A 21,305-nucleotide genomic window follows, 5' to 3' on the forward strand; every position below is an offset into this window, starting at 1 on the left:
TTCACTAAACCCTTTAAATCACACTCCTGGATGCCAATTTTAGTGCCCATTATTGTACCATTTGTTTTTCTTTATGCTGTTTTCAACCCCTCAGGGTGCTACAATGTAATTTATTATTAAAATAAGTTCTCATTGTTAATGCACAAGTTAAAACAAAAAAGACAGTTTCTTGTGAATAAGAAACTGAAGGCATTAGAGACCAACTTCAGTATGGTTGAGGGATTTCCGACAGCCGACAGCTCAGGGGCTTTCTGCAGTGACAGAAAGAAGGCAGCATGTTGTCTGTCATTTGCAGGTTCCTGTGAGTCTTCCACACAGGGGAGTGAAGTCTATGGAGAGCAGAGTGTCATTCTTTATTACATTCACTCCAAGTCATAAATTGGGAAAGAGGATAAAAAGAAACCTGCAATACCTCTAAAGTGAAGCCCATTAGTGGTGAGGGGGGCCGGGTAATAATTGCAAGCTCTGCGACTGCCACAGTGCTGAAGGTGGGGCACCTCCCCCTCCTGGCAGCGTGTACGGGCAGCGCTGCCTCTCTGTAGTGCCGGGCGAGCTGCCGCTCGGGATCCCTCTGTTGTACCAGGTCTATGACGTAAGCCAGCATCGTGCGGGGGAGCAGCAGCTCTGGAGGCTGATCATCACAAGGCAGGAGCTGGAGAGCGGAGCTCAGGACAGCGGTCTATGTGGGGCTGTGGGCTGGGATGTGTGCACCTGGGAGGATTCAGGAAGGACTAGAGGACTAGCAGTGGGATGAGGATTAGATCACAATGGAAGGACTACTATCTCCCATGAGAGCCAAGGTAAGATTGCAAACTGGTATACATTGCATTGGATGGATGGTCCCTGATGCCCAGGTGCTTGTGTGCCCAGTGGAGGTCAGAGAGTGACCATTGATTGACTCAGGTGGTGACAAACCAGCAGAGCAATGCAAAATCATTTCCAAGTAATGTTCCATAAATGCAAGCCAAATGGATTCATTACAGCAAAGTGAACATTTTGCACTTTGTCCTTTACTGAAACTTCACAATTAACATCTTCGATGTATCTGACAGTGAGTGAATTATTATATACCTTTGCCAAGTACGCTGCATGACTTCCCAGTGATGATCAATGCAAATTACATCCAATCAATTTTCCCATTGATGTCTGTACATTTTATCCAGATACTTTGTAATTATTAATAGTATTTATTTGTTGTGTTCTTTTGGTGCTAGAAATCTAATAATGATCGTTTATCCATCAGCATTTTAAACTGTATCAGGTTGAATATTGTTACTCTATGGCCAGCTAAAGAAGAGCCATAAGGTTATGTTCCATTAGTACGTGATTGTTTAATCTAGCAGCAATTATATTGTGTGCTGTGCTTATTTTAAATGTATTGATTATTATTAGTTAAGCATTGGATGACAGTTGCTTGTCCTTAAATGACCGAGGGATTCTTTGTACATTGGCATATATATTTCTTTATACTTGGTGAAGGTTAGCAATGCATGCCAGCCTGAGGCACAAATGGCTTGCTGCTGTTGGATCAAACTCACAGCAAAACTGTAATGTGGAATATTTAGGCTATCAGTGAAATGTGTAATTCAGATCTGCACTCACAGGCTGGTATGGAAATACCCTCTCATACGCAGATTTGCATTAGGACATCTACACATTGTGCTAACAAGAATGAAAGTTTTCAAGGAGGGTATTATTTTTGCTCTATTGGAAATCCTAATGTAACTGCTGGACAGCTCCATTTTCGAGTGCGAACTTATATTTTAGCATGTTGGTCTTTAGGATTGTTTATACTTGTGATGGGCAGAAACTCGAGACGCTAAGACCGATCATTCCATAATCCTGTTGTAGCCCCAGGATTTAGAAAACCTGTTCTGTTCTCCAAATAAGAACCTGCTGATACTAAGCTGATAGCCATGGATCCAGCAGATAAAACCCTGGTGATCAGCTATCATAATCCATGGAAGTTGCAGTCAGCTATTCTTTGCCTTCAAGAACATACTGACTAATAGAGTCCCAAAAAGGGCATATGAATAGGGGTTATGCTAATGGTTGAGGAGGGACATGAGTGAGTCCCTCCTCAACAATTGGGGAGGGAACTCAGCAGTCCGACTCCCACAGATTTATTACTTGTGAATAAGTGGTAAATGGTGGGAATACCCTTTTAAGTAAAAGCGCATCTCCTATATTGTTTTGGAGTATTGAAAAGTATCACTACACAGACACAAAGAAAAATGTGTGGGTGATTATAGAGAAACAAAGAAAACGTTCCCAGATATGCGGTGATCGGTGTTTTTCTCCCTAGGTTTTCCTTATGCTTAATGGATGACTGTGCAGATCTGAATGACTAGCGCAGCATTTTTCATGTGTACAAGAGTAGGAGTGTTTAGAGAATGGTACTGTCATGGATTTGGGTCATCTCTTGGGAGCCGTCAGTTTTTACGCAAATGGAATAATTTGTTGTAACTTACAGTTAAGAGTTCTGGAGAGGCCTGGATGTCTTTCTTCAGTGTTACAATATTTATGCTATAATCATTAATAACTGAAGGGTTGTTGATTCAGGGATTATTCCGATTGCCAGAGTGGAGTCAGGAAGGATTCCCCCCCCCCCCCCAACTGAGGAAAATTGCCTTCTGCCTCATTGGGTTCTTTTTTTGCCTTCCTCTGGATCAACATTGGGGGGTAATAAGCTAAACTGGATGGACATATGTCTTTTATCAGGCTTACATACTATGTTACAGGACATGAGCTTTAAAAAATACAACTTTTTAATAATTCACTAAATACTTCACAAAAAATTCGCTATAATACGAAAACTATGTACAATGTCTGTAAATTAAGTTCAGTGAAAGCTTCTGGCACTGATTGTATCCATAGGGCTACATTGACCTGATATACCACAGGCCATTTTGCACTGGCATGTCTTTTTCTCTGTAGAATAATATAGTGTACTAGGCTATTTTATACAAACGCATTCAGTAACAATCTTTTTAGAGATGAGCGAGCATACTCGCTAAGGGCAATTACTTGGGCGAGCATTACCCTTAGCGAGTACCTGCCCGCTCGGAAGAAAAGATTCGGGTGCCGGCTGGGGGCGGAGAGCGGTGGGGGACGAAGGGGAGATCTCTCTCTCTCTCCCTCCCCCCCCCCCCCCCGCTCCCCCCTGCTCACTCCCACAACTTACCCCTCCCCTGCGCCGGCCGGCAGCCGAATCCTTTCTTCCGAGCGGACAGGTACTCGCTAAGGGCAATGCTCGCTCGAGTAATTGCCCTTAGCGAGTATGCTTGCTTATCTCTAAATCTTTTACAATGAGAGCCTATTGGTAACCTATACATCTCAACCTTAATTGTAATTCTCTTGATATATCCCTCCAACTGAAGGCTCAAATGGCATTTAAATACAGACTTAGCGGGTCATAGTGTAGTGCACTCACTTGTAGGGTTCCATAATTCCTTTTGGTTTCATAAGCTATCATCTGTCTTTTAAGACCAACTTCATTGGAGGTCTAGACGATTTGGCCTTTCTGGATTGTCTGATTGGCAATCATTGCCATTCTGTCTGCAAATCACAAATTATAGTCATACATTGTTATAAATAATATTGTTACTATGCTTACAAAATTCTAAATTACTACTATAGCAATTACACCCTTTGAAAATTGTATGAACTTTATAGCGATCTTTAGTCAAATGGTTTGATGTGTAGTGGTGGTCCTAATCTATGTACTTTTCTCAATAAACATAATTTCTGTGTAATAGTCTACATGGTGTTATATAATATCATGTCACTTACCATATACTGCTGAGCTCGTCTATTGTGCTGTAGACTGACGGTACATTTCATTGTAATATGCTGCGATGATTTAGGTGGTTTGCATTCTCAGAATTGTAATTATAGCGCCAGCAGCTTAGGAAACCTCCTCTGTGGGCCATGTGTTTGACAGAGCTGTACTCTATAATTTCTGCCCTGAAGCAATCTAGGATTTTTACTCCTAAACGCTAACACCACTCATTATCTAGCCATGTTTAGATACCAACTTCACACCAACTCAATCAGACTTGCCATAAATTGAACATTAAATGATAATTACCTTCTTTCATCTCATAAGCGTAACCCTACTGACTCCAAAAAGCAGCACATTTACATTATGTTGGTTGTACATAAAATCCACATGAATATGTTTACATACATCTGTCTGTTGGAGTCATTCTTTGACTCCTGAGTGAAGAAAATTCTATAAAATGTAACCATGTTGTGATACCAAGATGAGGAATACTAAATGGCAAACTGCACTCTACTCTATATATAGAAGAATGTCTCAAAAGCCTAGAAATGCCCACATAGAAGAAAAATAGTTTGGCAGACGATGATTCAATTTTGCATATGAACTGCGGGGCAAGGGGAAACCCATGTCACCAACAGGATATCCATTTTGGATTCAAATCTAATCTTTCCAATGGGAAGGTAGGTGTGTTATATCAGACTGGTAGAGAGTTTTACCACTAGCCCATTACCACTTCTCCTGGTGCTCCCTGGACAGGCTTTCCCACGCCTTCTGGTAACACCAGCGCTTTTGAGTTCATCCTTCAGTCCCTAGAGTGATGTCTTACTCAGCCTGACTGATGAAAGGGTCCTACCCCGGAACGCGTAACAGCTTGTTTTAATTAATAAAAGAGAAGTTGGATACATTTAATTATCAATGAATCAAAATTCATTCTAGAGCAGCTCAAAAGACCAGTATTGTTTCTCTACTCATTCCACTTAACCACCAATTGGGGAATTTATCTGGTTGGCAGTGCCTCCCTAGTGAAAGTCACTTCACACTTTTCTCTCTTCTGCTCCTTTAGGTTTCTGGGCCCTGGAGATCTGATCGGATCCCATACCCTTAAATACACTGTGCTTGCTCCATCTCTTTCCTACCTCCTTCACCAGCAAATCAATGATGTGCTTCATTTTAATATAACTTTATTTGTTCTCATGTTAAGGCAGTGTTTTTTCTGCTTACAGGCAATGTGAATGATGACCTTACCTCAAGCAGAACGTGTTGTGATTGTCCTTCTATTAGGTGAATGAAGCTCACGTGTCATTGCCATAGATTTCAATCAACACCAACCAGACCTCCCATTACGCACAGTGCAATTGCCAAACTTCTTTCCAAATTCTGGCAAACCGGTTTTGTCACTGATAAACCAAAATCTGCTGAATAAGGCCAGAAGAGCGGTTGCTGAGGCAACATCAATAACGTTTTTTGGTCTTCAAGATTTTGGGAACACATTGGTGACACAACCTGTTTCTCAAAATTTGGAAAAAGGCTCCATAACTGGACTGTGGGTAATGTGTGGTCTGGTTGGGTGGCGTTACTTAAAATCCGCTTCTTTGATATGCGTGCTTCATTTCAAATCTGACATAAAGAGGATCTCTACATCATTCACATTGTTTGTAATAAAGAAAAATCACTGTGTTAACATGAGAATGAATCAAGTTATGCTAAAATGTAACAAACCATTGTTTTCCTGGTAAAATTCTCTGCTAGATTGATATATCACACACCTACCTTTCCATTGGAAAAATTAAAGTTGAATTTAAAATGGCCGTCATGTTGGTGACAGGGCCCAACAGGTTTCCCTTTTATTCCATAGTTTGTATGCAGAATTGGATCACCATCTGTCAAACTGTTTTAATTCTATATGGGGGTTTCCATACTTTTGAGACGTCTTGCATTTTTTTCCAAGGGTATATAAATGACTATAGATCTTAGGAGCTTATCAGATAAGTCCTGAAGCAAGTTTTAGACTCTTAATAGCCAGGCCATAGGAATTATTTTATAAGGCAATGTAGAAATAATGTTGTGTTCCATAATGTCTTAAAGGGGTTTTCTGGGACATAAAAAAAGTTATATGGCCTTGAAATAAATAAAAATTGAATACTTGGCATCCAGTGCTACAGCCCTGATGCCCGCCACACAGAACAAGGAAGAAGTGACGGGCGGTCACGCGTTGCTTATTGTATTTGCGACCACTCATACACTCACAGGCTTTAATGGTGATTCTTCTATGGCTTCTGAAGTCTGTGACTGGCTGGGCAGTCAAGTGTACAATGAATGGTATGTTACTGTTTGCTACTTCTTCTGGGTTCTGTGTTGCGGGCACCAAAGCTGTAGCGCTGGGCGAGGAGCTACCAGGATAGGCGAGTATTCAATATTTCTTTTTTTAAGGCCGTACAACCTTTTTTAAACTCCTTTAATGTGACAGCATTTGTTCATATTATGTGACTGTTAGTAAACAATTCACAATAAATGGTTAGGCAAATGTAAACTCAGTGACTATCCTTCGCTTCCCTCACTATTCCTTCCTTTTCTTGACACTCTACCATCTCTCTTTCTCTCTAATCTAGTGTTTTCCTTTGAAGTGTCTAATTATATTTTCCTACTTAATGTGCCATTTGTAGTTGACTGCCTTTCATATTTCACTCAAATCCCCTTAGCATTGCCAGCAGGATTTTGAGATGTCAGAGGAATTGTAGCAATCCAACCCCCCTAACCTAATACTGAAGGTGTAGATGGGGGTATACATTATTATCCACACGTGCCTTATTGGCTTGAGGGAAATGATTGATTTTGCTGTTTTCTAGGAATGTGTTTTCAGGTTTACAAATAGAGTTAGTAAAGCATTTAGCTACTAAGAAGAAATAAAGACGAGTTGTAAACTAATTTTCTTACATTGGATGGAATCATTGCTAAATAAATTACACTCTGTTAGATTATCTGCTAAATGTTGGAGAATTAAGCAATGTGTATATATATTACGATGATGTTTGTGACTATATACACTGTAGTACAGCATGTAGGAATATATTTCATCAAATGAATTGGAGCTTTGTTGAACATTAGTATTGCTCTTCTTAATTGTCAAGGTCTAAGGACCTTCCTAAAGCAGTATTTTAATGGGGAATTGAAGGCAGTGATGTTGGTAACATTTATGCCTCCCTTGATGATTAAGATGAGTGATTTTATTATCTGAAGGAGTAGTGAAGCAAGGAGAATTGATAGCTTTCTGTTCCAGGACTTGCAACGTTGCTTTCCCTACATAATGTTGTCTTGCATTAATGTATCCTTCTTCGTTTCTTGTTTGCTTTGCATATATTCATAGTTTAAGTCCATTTGTCTTGTACATTTTATTTTGCTTTCATTTGTCTACTTATGTTATATTCTTTATCCTATAAGTGAGACAAACACAACATAAACAGCTACCATATCAATGAAAAAAGTAACATTTGAGGTGCACAGACCAAAACTTCCCACAATACAGAACTGTAGAACTACGTTGAATACTTATTTATATGTTGGGTGTAGCATGGCCCCTTCATACATTGTGGAGTTTGGTTGCATACGTTTTGTTTTGTCTCTGCTGTTCATCCTATGATATAATGTGATCCCAGGAGCTGTAATCTGACATTTTATATACATATTTTCATTGGTTTTATATTACTAAGCCTTTAATCACTGCCGTTAAAGGATATAATAAATGTTCTAGGGAACATTCCATTTATTGTCATGCATTGTGTTTCGACTTATACTGTATTGTGTTGCTATGTTCACTCATGATCACTTTCATTTGTGTTATGGTAGCTCAGATTTCTATGACATACAGCTTTCATAATGTGCCAAAACATTAACCCATGTAAACACAAAGGCATTCTCACAACAATATTAAATGAGCGTGCAACCGCTTTTGTTGCTTTCCCATTGTCTGGAGGCCATGTCCCTTTTTTATGGTATAGAGATCTTCCCTAAGGAGACCTTCAGCAAAAGCTTGAGCTCTTCGCATTCTCTATTAAACAATTTTAGAAAGCGCTGTACACAGCAAACAACGTCCTTAAATAAGTTACAGGTTGATATGAAGCAGGTGCTATGACAATTCGAGGTGTGGAGACCAGCTCTTGTTCTTGGTAAACTTGCAATACTGCAGTTCTACAAGAGTACTGTAGGCGGATGACCCAATATTCACAGTAAAGAAACTCCGGCCAACGCTTCTAAATGATGTACTACCTTGTATTGGCCGGAGGGGTGCGGTTTAGGAATTCTCTTTTTAGTGTTCTATGAATCTATGTATCACGTCAGGACCGGCACTGGGTATAACACAGCAAATTTCCTTTGCCCAGAGTGTTCATTTAAAGAAATATCCACTTGAAACCAAACTTTGCCACATAGACTGTCCTCTGAAGATCCATGCTTCTTCACTGATCCGTGCTTCTCTGATGTAAGGATTTCAACTTGTTGATCCTGAAGTCCATTCCATCTGTTTTTTGGTTTTTTTAAATTGAAGAAACGATGCATAAAACACAAATTTTCTTTGTATTCTCTGAACAAAAAGATTACGACCACAATGATATTATCCCCTAAGGCCTCATGTCCACGGCACACGCAGATTCTATGCAGGTAATCCTGCACATAATTCAGAACTGCCGTGGCCAGTGAGCCATGCTTACCTGTATTTCCCCGGCAGTGGCGTCCGCGCGGATCCCTCCAATGTACTGCGCATGGTCTTCACAGCTCACCATCAGACATGCGCAGTACAGTTTTTTCTTTAATCTCTTGCTTTCCCACAGATCTGTAGCACGTTTGCAGTGTCAGCTGTGGGTGTGCCGCGAATCGGACGGGTTCTATTGACTTAAATGAAAGCCGTCCGTGCAGAATCTGCCAAAAAATGGGGCATGCTGCGATTTAATTTCCGGACCAAAAGGTCCGCAAATCTAAATCCACATGTTTTAATCCATTTGCGGATGCCCATGCTTGATTTACGGATCTCCCCCCGCGGATTCCACAAATACAATTTGCCCATGGACATTGGGACTTAGTGACTGGCCCATTTTATTCCCTAATGACCAATCAATATTTCTTTTTTTTTTGTCATCACATTCCTACAACCATAGCCTTTTACATTTTTTTGTTGTTGAAATAGCCCTATTACTGCTTGGTTTTTGTGAGACAAGTTGTATATTCTTGTATAACTTTTATTACTTTTTAAAGGGGAGAGTGATTGGACCAATGTTTTTTGTATTTCATGTTTACAGCATTCAGCATGCAGAATAAATAAGGTGATAACAGTATTCTTTAGGTCAGCATGATTCTGGCGATACTAAGTTGGTATTATTGTATCTTAACGCCACCAGGATGCTAGGGGTTTGACAGGGCTTTGATGCAGGAATGGACCTGTCACAACCCTAGCTCCTGATTGCCTGACTTCATGTAGGTCCTACCAAGAGCATGTGTTTTTTTTTTTGCCTGGGCTGGAGGCTTGTAAAGTAAGGCAAAGAGGTACAGTAATCCCTAACCCTGCAGCCCAGGCAAAGATGTATGCAGACTGTGGCGGGGAAGATAGACCCCGGCGCCACTCCCGGCAAACTGTTCTGCTCCTTAAACAGCAGGGCACCCCTGGCACTCTGCAGCGCTCACTCCTCCTGGACAACCACACCAGACCCGCTGCTGCTGGCAAAGTGCTCCACTCCTTAAACATCAGCACAGCCCCGGTGCTCTGCAGCGGGCACCCCTCCTGCACATGCACCCTGACTCCGCTGCTGCCGGCAAAGTTCTGCGCTCCTTAAACAGCTGCCCAGGGCCAGCGCTCTGCTGCGTGCAATGCTTCCGTCGCACTGCAGCTCTGTGAAGTGCCAATGTCGGCTGTGACCTTCCTCCAGCGCTCACGCTTTCCTTCCGACAGCAGCACTGTGCAGTCCACACCACCAGCTGTGACCTTCCTCCACAACAGCGCTACAAAGTGCCGAACTGTGCCTCTCATCCTTCCTCCATGTTGCCCGGCAGCGCCTACAGGACAGGCGAGGGCCAGGACAGGGAGACAGCCGGACAGCCAATTAGGAACAGGGGGCGCCTACCCCCTGTCAAACGCCCTGTATCTTGACTCCACCACTACTTCAGGTGGCGTCAAGATACAATAATACCTACTACGTTTATACAGTTTTTTTATGTTTTGATATTTTTAGACACTAAGGCTGGCTTCACACAGGCGTATTAGCGCCCACAATACGCAGTGAATAGAACCCATGCTTTATTGTGCTGCACATTTGTACACAAAAGTCCCAATAGAAGTTAATGGGGATGTGCAAATGCATGCCCAATTTGCTTGCAGATGCATGATACACTGTGTAATTGCGCAGGAAAAGAATTCATTTGACTAATTAGCCATTTTAATGGCTGGGAACATTAGTGTATATTTTTTTGTACGCTCTCAAATACATATTTCTTGTGCGTTCAAAAAGCAGCAAAATATATGCCAATGTGCATGCAGAGAAGCAACGTTCATTTTTTTTACTATCTTGCTACTTTTACACACTTTTTCTAAAAAATATGTATTTTCTTGTATCTTCGCATTCAAAGACCCCTAAAATGTTTTTTTTCCCCATCCATGCTGCCAAAACCCTGAGGGTCTTTTTTATGCGAGAAATTATACTTTTTATTGGTACCATTTGGTAATCCATACGACTTTTTGATCGTTTTCTGTATTAAGGTGACACACATAATACATATTTTTACAGTTTAAAAAAACGTTTGACAGCATGGACCATGCAGGTGAAATAATGAGAGACAGTACCAAATTTGGGATTACGTTTTCTTACATAGTAATTGGGAGAGAGTTGGCATTTTAACTTTTTTTATTTTTTTTTCACTTTTTATATTTATCCCTGGAGGTCATTACACTTCTCTACTTCAATATACATTGAGCCTCATGGGCTACTGTAAAGGGTAGACCCGCAAGCCATCTTCATGCCGCCGCTCTTGATACCATAGCAACCCCTCAGGACCCTGTGATGACATTTTAGGGTTCCAATGGGTGAAATAAGGTGCCCCTCCCTTTCTCAGCTTTCTACATGCCAAAGTCACATGTAAAGGGTTAAACAGTGGGAATCAGGGGTTTCTCCAATCACCACGGTTAGAACAGGTCACAGGCTGTCACCAGACAGCTAAATACCCGTTCCTACTGACACTGTAAAAAGATCTAGAAAAGCTTGAACAGTGGGTGGTGGCTAACAGAATGGTATTTATAAGGAGAAATGCAAAGTCCCACATCTGGGCAAGAAACATGAAAAAAGCACATACAGAATGGGAGGAATTGGGCTAAGCAGCAGCACATGTGGAAACAGACTTGTGTATACTAATAGGTCATAGACTGAACATGAGTCAACAATGTGATGCAGCAGCCAAAAAGGCAAACAGAATTCTGTGATGTATTAAGAGAAGCATAAAGTCTAGATCACGTGAGGTAATTATCCCCCTCTACTCTTCCTTAGTCAGACCTCATCTGGAATACTGTGTCCACTTCTGGGCACCCCACTTTAAAAAAGACATAGGCAAACTGGAGCGAGTTCAGAGAAGAGTTACGAAGATAGTGAGCAGTCTGCAAATCATGTCCTATCAGGAACGCTTAAAGGATCTGGGAATGTTAACATGCTAAAAAAGAAGGCCGAGAGGAGACTTAATAGCTGTCTACAAATATCTGAAGGGCTGTCACACTGCAGAGGGATCAGCCCTATTCTCATTTGTACAAGACTAGACGCGATGGAATGAAACTGAAAGGAGGAGACAGAAATTATATATTAGAAAAAACTTTCTGACAGTGAGGGTGATGAATGAGTGGAACAGGTTACCACGGGAGGTGGTGAGTTCTCCTTCCATGGAAGTCTTCAAACAAAGGTTGGACAGACATCTGTCTGGGATGATTTAGTGAATCATGCACTGTGCAGGAGGTTGGACCAGATGACCCTGGAGGTCCCTTCCAATTCTACAATTCTATGACTGTAGACCTGTGTCAGTGTTCCGATGCAGCAACTTAAAAAGGCATATGCATCAGAATAAAGTCCATTAGTAAAAAGGCATATCAGTGGTTACTAAATGATTAAATAATTGTGCTTTCTTTTTGTCCTGAGTATTGTTAAATTTTGATTTAGTAACATAGCAGAAATCAGATACATACAGAGGTATAGAAGAGCTGCATAAATTTCTAGGGGTACTAAATCATAGGTTTGTGGAGCTAGGATTTGTATAGAGACTTAATAGTCCACAACCCGTAAACAGTGTTGTAGAATGTGCCATAATTTATGAGCAAGCAAAAATGGTGCATAATCCGCCAAATTCTCAAAATGTCAGATATGGTGTAATATATCTGCCACAATTTCTTAGATACATTTCTTTTATTTCTGCCACCTCATATACACTTATAATTTGCACTAAAAGACAAGTTCTCAGTGATTATACTGAGGCCTTATCTTATTATAATGTGGGACAAATTTATTATGTATTTTTGCCATTTTTTGACTACCTCAACAGTTTTCAGATGTGTTGGAGGTAAGGCCTACACTACTTTTTGGTGCAAATTATCCTACAACACTGTTTACAACTGTCTCTCATTGTCCTGTTTGACTTTTCTTTACGGTGCTGATATTGGTGAATAAGCATATGCTCCTATGTGCAGGTTTGTTACAGAAATTTCTGCATTTGAAAGTACCGAACTCTTTTTCTTAGATTTGAAAGCAATTGTTCCTACAGCAAATCTAATGGTTCTTCAAAGTCTTTAGACCCTTTTTCTTTTTTTCACTATGGAGCACTGTTTTAAAATTATTCTCTAGATGATCATTGTGTTCTTGGCCACCTATTTAACCAAGGCCCTTTCCCCCCGATTACTTAGTTTGGTGGGTCAACCAGCAATAGGAAGAGTCCTGATTGTTCCAAACTTGTTCTATTTAAGAATTATGAAAGCTGCTGTGCTTTTGTGAACTTTCAGTGCAGCAGAAATTGTTTGTAGCCATCTCCAGATCTGTGCCTCCACACAATCCTGTCTCTGAGCTCTACGGGCAGTTCTTTCCTCCTCATGGTTTGGTTTTGGCTCTGATGTGCATTGTGAGATCTGAGACCTTATATAGACAGGGTTGTGTTTTTTAAAGTTATGTCCAATTAACTGAATTAACCACAGATGGACTCCAATCAAGGTGTAGACACATCTCAAAGATGATCAAGAGAAATGGGAGGCCCCCAGAGCTACATTTTAAGTGTCATACCAAAGGGTCTGAACACTTATGTCAATGCAAAATGTTATTTATTCTTTTTTTTAAATGTACAAAGATTTCTAGCATTCTGTTTTCACTTCCTCATTATGGTGTATTGAGTGCAGAATGACGAGGAAAAACTAGATTTTATTAATTTGCAGACTTTCCAGGTGAACATAACTTTAGCATCTGAGCTTCCTCTTATTTGTTAGAGAAGTAACATTTACTGAATTAAAAATTCAATTCCATACTGTTGACTACTTCTGTTCACATTAAGGTTATGTTTACACATAGTGGAAAAGCTGTGGATTTTCCGCAACAGAAAATTCCGCAGCACAATCCGCATCATTTCCACAAAAGACAAAGTCAAAATCTGCACCATTGCTGTGGATTTTGACTTGAAATCAGCTGGCCTTACGCAGCTGACTTCAGAAGATACCATGCTCCTCTTCACCTTCAAAGTCTTAATGCTCTTGGCTCTTTCTTTACAGGGCACCCAGTGGCCTCTAGTGAACGCAGCACTGCTGGCCACTTCTGCATCACCTGACCAGCGGATTGTGCGGATTTTGACTTTGTGTCGTTTGTGGAAAATCCACAGCATTTCCAGTACGTGTAATCATATGCTTGTTGTGAACAGAAGTTGTCAACATTTTGGGTCTGCATTATTTAATTCAGTAAATCCGAATTTGACTTTGTTTTGGATGCAAATTTGCAGCTGTGTTTTTCCCACAAGCAAGCAGGATGACCTAAAGGGTACATGCCTTGTTCAAAATGCAGTCCAATCTGCAACCAGCATGTTATAGAGCCGGAGGAGCTGAGCAGATTGATATGCATGTTTGTGGGAAACTATTACTAACTAATAATTTATTTATTGAAATCTCTGCTCATTATGGGCTTAGGCCAGTGGGCAGTCATACTTGGTGAGTGACAGCATTCTCAATGAGCGTGCATACGAGATAGCTATCTATCAGTGAGTAAGACCACCCATGGGGTTCCTAAGCCCAGATTGAGCAGAGGATGAAATGAAAATATATCTAATTGTACTGAACCTTTTCAGACAACCATGTATATCAATCTACTGAGCTCCTCCTGCTCTATAACAAGCTGGTGGCATTTAGAACATGACAAGTTCCTTTTAATCATATATACAAGACTGAGATGTTAGCTACTGTGCTGCCCCTATGAGTAATTTAGTGAAAACTGCTTGTGAACAAGCCATCCATGGAAACAAAAGTAATATCAATCACGTGCTGCAAGAAACGTAAGGTATAAGGCTATAGCAAGTTTATGAAGCTTTCTAACTGATAGCTCAACCGAATGTGGGACCTGACTATTATGTAAGTTATAGTCTTTTGGCAATTCCCTTCTGCAAGCCTTCAACTTATTTCTAGGTCAGACCACAAAAGAAAAGAGGTTGGGTGTAAAATAAATATATGTAACAGCTTGGCGTGACACAGCGAGCTCCCTGGGATATCTTAAAATAAAATGTAGAAAATGAATCTCCATGGTAACCACACAACATGCACTGCCTAAATATTTAGGCTGCCTCAGCCGGGATGGGAGAAGCAAACCGGACAAGAGAAAAGCTGCATTCAATACAGAATCTGAGGGAGCCCAAAAACATTACAGGCTAATTTACACCGGTTTAGGACACCATCAGGGGAACATCTGACACAAACAAACATTCATAAATCTAATGTCTGTTATAAACTGATTGGGCAAATTGCATTTGTTAAAGGGAGTCTGTCAGCTCCTATGAGCCCCTCAAACTAAACTTAAGGGAACATAGGAGCTGAAAAGCTGAACCTGGTGATGTTAGTTTTATACTCCCCTCTCCGTCGTTCCCTCATTGTGCGCTGTCAAAGCCGCCGCATAATACATCCAACAGACTACTTGGTGCATATAGAATCAGAGAACCAGTCCTCTCACTCTATACACTCCCAAATGTAACCCATTGGGTCCTTGATATCTCTGGACATCATTTCACAGTTATATATATATATATATATTTTTTTTAGTAAAAAATATGAAACAGTCGTTCGTTTTGGCACTGTACAGTAATCTGATGTAACAAACGCTACTGACCCGCTGTATTATAGGAACTGTTTGAGGTTTATATGATGACCAGCCCGTTAATTGTTTCCAGGTAGAACTATTATAGTTGCAGCTTCTGTTTATAACGGAAACCATGAGGCAGATGTGAATAGAGTCATAAGACCCCCACAGATCATTAACATGGGGTCTAAGTCCCTCATTTCTCATTGCCCGTCCAAAGGAGGTGAGGAGGAGTTTATATGAAGCAGTGGTCGAGGATTCACCCTGACAGTGAGAAATGTAAAGATTTTTTGGGAAAACCCCTTGCCCATATATGCATAGATGATGCCCTGCTCAAATGTCCTAGATGGTAAGCACAGTGTCAGTATGGCATTTATAAGATTTAAGGCTAGGGCTACGTGGTGTCAGCAATGCATGTCATGGAGAAGATGTGCAACAATAAATGTGTGCAACTTGCATGCGACTTGCTGCCATGTGAATCCTGAGGCATATCACAGGAAAGTCACAGTCCCATGTGACCTACATTGATGGCAATTGTGGAAAATTTGCTTTCAATTTAGGAGCTGTGACCAAAAGACCTGAGTTGAATATTGTGACAGTCACTTTAGGTCGATGGTTGCAAAGTAGCAACATTGACAATTATTGTATGCAGTGTCGCAGTGCAACAGATTTTGCCATGTTTTCTTAGCCTAAGGCCCCCTGCACATAGGTGGATTTGAATTTCTGAATCCGCAATCAATACCCGCATGGATGATCCATGATAAAGTCACCCATAGGAAAGCATGAGCTTCCGCAGCTCTGTGCTCACATGCAGATTTGAATTGCGAATTCCGAGAGCAGAAAATAAATCACAGCATGCTCCATTTTAGCATAGATTCCACATGGACGGGCTCCAATTACATTGTGGATGCTTTGCGTATTTGTAGACGGATACTTCTCAGGTTGCTTAGAGACCAGGTAGGGTGGTGGGTGAACGCACCATTGGGCTTGCAATTTTTTTGCAATCCTCAGTCTATCACCTACATCCGCGTGGAAGAACTCTTAAATCCGCGATCATCCGCAAGCATGTTTAATTCATTTCCGCATGCGGAATCTGGCTCTGCCGTGTGCAGGCGGCCTAAGTCATTAAAATAGATGGGTGAACATTACTTTTACATCTGGTTACATGACTTCAAAGTAATGAGGTTGTGATTTACAAGGTATACTGTCATACAAGAATAAACAGTAACTTTGTAATTAAAGAAGCGGGACAGAAGGAACTGAGGGTGTTATATATGTAGTTTATTATATAACTCTGGTGCCTGGATCACTACATTGCATAGAGAGATAAAACAGTACTGGCATTCAGGCAATAAAGGAGTCGGAGCACTAAGGTAGGACGTCTCGGTGCTCATTCTGCTGCTTTATCTTGCCTGTAGTAATATATTTCTTGAAGCTCAGAAGCAGCTGTTGGACATTACCAGTAATTGCTGAATGCTGTCATCACATTTGCCTACAAGAGCAGAGTGGCAACAAACTATCAGTCAGGAACAAGGATCCTTTCAGCGCTCTGATCAGGCAAAGTGCCTCTCACTGTCATGGCAACAGGCGCAGCCGCCGCGCACTTTGATGCTTGATTGCTTTACTCACTACTCTGGAAAGCAGTGTAGTGGTGCCCCATTAATTTTATTTTGTTTTTGCCTCATTTATATTTAGATAGTAAATAACCCTGAACAAATTTTCGACCATGAAATTAAACTGGTTCACAGAACCGTATCTTAAAAATGGATAAATATTAAAATAATTTTTGCTTTCATTTAATTATAGAGATGGAGGTGGCTGCGCAGTGCTTTCTACTGACCTCTACTAGTCACAGCAACACTTGTCTATTTCAAGCTTTGTACAATGTATCCACTTAGAGATTTATATTTTGAATTCTAATTATTTATTATTATTTAAGCTCTGGCTGTATAAAAGTATAGATTCACTTCTGGAAATATCTTGTTATTAAAGTGTTCTGCTGTGTACAGATGTCTTTTGGATACAATTTTGGGGATACTATTATATTTGTCATTTAATATACAGTTGTCAGCTGATCTTTTTCTGCATGCATCCCAGAGAGCAGTATGGAAATCAAATCCATTGTGACTTTTCTTCAGCCTGTCAATAGTATATAAATTGTCTTATGACAGTCTATAGCCTAAATCCCACAGGCACAATATGGACTACTGCTATAAATGTTAATGCATAGTTTGCTCATAATCTCCCCAGGCAAACATTGAAACATTTGAGTTCCCTGAGGCTGCCATTCTGTAGGTTCAGCTAATAATATTTCTAGTATAGTTTCCTAATGTCTTAGTTAGGTGAATCCTAACATTATTACAGCAGGTGTTCCCCCTGCAAATATGGTTCCACTGCTGAGGAACACCTATGCCACTCCTAACACAAGGAAACTTGGAGTAAAGAAGAGTGAAGCTTTCTATGTTGTCCAATGCTATGTGTAGAGTCAACGTCTTTGAGCAAGTTGCAATCAGTTTGCCTTCCGTATTGTAAAAGTGACAGGTTTTCTTGCTGTGTTCTGGGGAACTCCTGATCAGGTGTCAAGCAACCCCAATGCTTCTGGGAACTATGGTTGGGAAACAATACGTTATCTTACTACTATAGTGGTAAGCTGAAAGTGTTCACCACCTGAAACATAAAAATGGCTCTGATAATGTAGCACTATTCAGGGCATCAAATGCTACTATAGATGCCTAAATGACAGAAAGTCTAGAGCTGAGCTTCATAAGAAGCACTTGCAACCAAGTTAGATGTGCAGGTTTATTGGCACTGATAAACTTGGTCAAGTCTGTGGAAAGGGATTTAAAGAATTGCCTCAATTTGAATAGGGGCAGTTTGAAAGAGATATAATATCTGGGGTAAGACATTGATTTTGTTAATGGTGCATCGGCCAAACCACATACACAAGTCCCTGGACCAATGAACCAGATCCTCCCTAATGGTCCAGAGGAGCGTAGCATGGTTATAGGTATAAAGCATACCTAGATCCAGAGGCGTAACTTGAAACTCCTGGACCCCAATGCAAAACCTGGAATGGGGCCCCCAACTATAATGCTTTATTCATAGTACTGGGCTTCCTATATGGAGAAGAGAGGCCTTATGGGCCCCCCGGGCCCGGGTGCAACCGCATACCCAGCATCCTCTATAGTTATGCCCCTGCCTAGATCACTTGGAATCCTCACTCTCAAATACTTCATAGCAACATGAGACCATCTAAGCTACAATATGGATGCAAAGGAGCATTGAAGCAATTGTGCCCAAAAAACAAGCATACTTTCCATATGCTGTCCAATATCTACAGACACAAGAAATGGACATGCAGCGATTTTTTTTTTTTTCACACAGACCGCACATGGCCCAAAAATATGCGAATTGACCGTAATAATGATAAATTTGTCAAAAACATGCTGAGCCCACCCCTCTTACCTATCCCTGCTTAATTTTCTTACCACTGAGAAATCAAAAGTGAAAAAAGCCACCTTTTTTATGGAGTGCGCCAAAATTCGTGACTTTTCTTTTATACCAAAATACAGCAAATTATGCATAAAGCTACTTACAATTTTCCAACTTTTGCTTCTTGTCATTTGGTGATCAGCTCATACAATCGCACAGATTATTTAGGGTCTGTTGAAACCTGACAATTTATCATTTGAACGAGTGAGCGATATCAGAGTTTGCTTGTGTAACCTGTTTATACAGGCGGATACATCGTTGGCTCATTCAAACAAGAAATCGTCCAGTCATTCACATTTACTGTATAAATGAATGAGAACGACTGAACGATCAGTATTTAAACCGAACAAATAGTAAATGAATCAATGATGATTTTTATGCCTGCATACAATGAACGAAAAGTGAAGGATTTATCATCTGGCATTCGATCGCTGGCTGCGTATACACTGAATGAATATTGCTAATTTTCGCTAGTTTGAACTATTTTCGTTCCATGTGCAAGGGCCTATGGTTAACTTTCAGTATACCAATTTAATATTTATCTTAGTGTATGCACTTTGTTTACAGATGTATTTTTCCTTAAATAAATAAGTCAGTGATGCTTGCTTGGCATTCAGAACATTTATTCTACACCTACTTGTGTAGTCCATTTTAACCTACAGTAATGATGCAGCATCTGAGGAGCGGGTCTCAGCCTAAGAGACGGCAGGGATTAAAGTAGGATCTTGTCATAGTGGCACTACCGTCTCCCACCTAGAGGGGAACAAATCTCAGGAGCCAAGGGCAAGCTATTAAATAGGGTTGGTTGCTTACTTGGTTCTGTGGTTGTCACGGGTGACGCCACCATTCCTTCCTCCATGGTGAAACTGTAGATATAAGGAAGTCCACACACATGGGTAGTAGTAAAAACATGCGATTTCCGGGAACGATTGGCAGCTGGAACTTGACTTAGAACAACTTGCATAAATTACAGTACAGTAGATGAAAGTAGCCGCAGCAAACACACCAGTGCATGCAGAATTAATGATGAGGAGGCAGACACAGGATGATACCGGGCCCACAGTCCAAGTTATCTGTGCAGCACTGCTCTCGGAAAAGACACTCCGTAGGAGAACACAAACTCTCTACCGGTCACTCACATGTCTTGCAGGACTTGAACTCTGCCCGGTGGACTTCAGAATTCAGGCACACTTTTGGGTAGGGGGTTCTAGGGAAAACTTCTAGACCAACTCTCTGCTTCTTCCATCTTCACCACACGCAGGTTGAAGGTACCTGCATGTTGGCAGCACTCAAACAGAATACTCTACTTCTAACTCAGACTCCAGACAAGACTCAAAGCCAAAAGTAAAAAAGCCCAATCATCCAGCTTGCAAACACATATAAGAAACATAGTCACATGACTTACAAAAGATACATTTCCAGACATGACCCGCACAGTAACCTTTTCAGTGCTGCATCTAGGCAATACACTTTATATTCATGCAACATAAAATGTACTGACAATACACATAAGCACAAGACTACATAGATCATCCAGCACCTTCCAGACATGAACTCCTGTACAGTACCATGGCTTAGCGTGCCACACCAGTCATGGTAACGAAGGATGCATCTCTATGAACAAGTTTTTCTTTTGCATACAACATAAGGGTTGAGTTAAGTTTAATAAGAAACTGCAGATGTAGCTGAGCTGAGTGGTACTCTGATTTAAACACTCCACTCGCTGTGATATTATGCCATCTATGGTTTCTGCATTACCTCACATCAGAAAGGTATCACAAAGAACCAACACATTGGCAAATTAAAATCCCAAAAAGTTCCATGGCAAATGTAGCATTTCTACATCTTGTAGCTTCAGGAAAGCCTTGATAGCTGAGGGATGCATCAGCCTCGGCTACTCTTAGAACAATGTATACACCTGTCACAACAAACAAAGAGAGCTGCTGTGAATGGGAATAACGTGACGTGAACCACCTTTCCAGAATGTAAGAATTAATTGGAAGGAAAGGCAGAACTGTTTTCTCCCAGGACATTTCCTGTTCATCAGAAAATAAACAAATGAGTAGAAAACAGAGTGACCTTTACATTGTGTAACATCAGAGATGCTGTCTAGTTCCCACCAGCCCATGAAATGTGTTTCTAGTTCATTTCCTTGATCTTGTAGAGAAAACAATCTTGTATAAAATCATAAGAATAATTAAATAGAGGAGATGAAATTGATGTGGGTGGATAGGTAAGACTGCTAGAGAATATTGAACTGCCATGCAGTGTCTATAGCAGCTGTAATTAAGTGCGGGGAAGAGCTGACTATTATAAATCATATATAGATGATACCCTGCTAAGCTTCAGCCAACACATACATTCCCATTGCCAGTGCATTAATCAGTTAAAATATTTAAATGTTACAATAGACAAGTTAATAATAAAATGTTGCATTGTTATGGCTTCTTCAGCACAACACGACCTTATTCCTAGTAAAAGTCATATATCATCTGTTACCTCAATGTCTCAAAGAATGGATTTCAATGATTCCAATTCAGCACAGGGAATCCCCTCTCTATTACTTAGAATTCAGTCTCTTTCTATATCCGGTACCTCATTAATACAATTAAAATAATAGTAGATTAGACATCGTCCCCATTTTACTTATTTAACATATATCTTTATATGAAGAATAATGATGATGTCTCCCCGTGATTTCA

The 21,305-nt window shown here is 40.6% G+C and overlaps 1 protein-coding gene across 1 annotated transcript in view; it reads left to right on the top strand.

Moving 5' to 3' along the window:
* The first annotated feature begins 752 nt into the window (after nt 1-752).
* FRMD4A (FERM domain containing 4A) overlaps nt 753-21,305 on the top strand; it is a 386,584-nt gene continuing 366,031 nt past the window's right edge. Inside the window, exon 1 of the mRNA XM_066592026.1 lies at nt 753-800. Coding sequence (XP_066448123.1) covers nt 768-800 — 33 coding nt within the window. The 5' untranslated portion in view covers nt 753-767. The remainder of the gene's footprint in view (nt 801-21,305) is intronic.

Source organism: Eleutherodactylus coqui, chromosome 2 (assembly GCF_035609145.1).
Source record: "Eleutherodactylus coqui strain aEleCoq1 chromosome 2, aEleCoq1.hap1, whole genome shotgun sequence".
Classification (NCBI taxonomy): domain Eukaryota; kingdom Metazoa; phylum Chordata; class Amphibia; order Anura; family Eleutherodactylidae; genus Eleutherodactylus; species Eleutherodactylus coqui.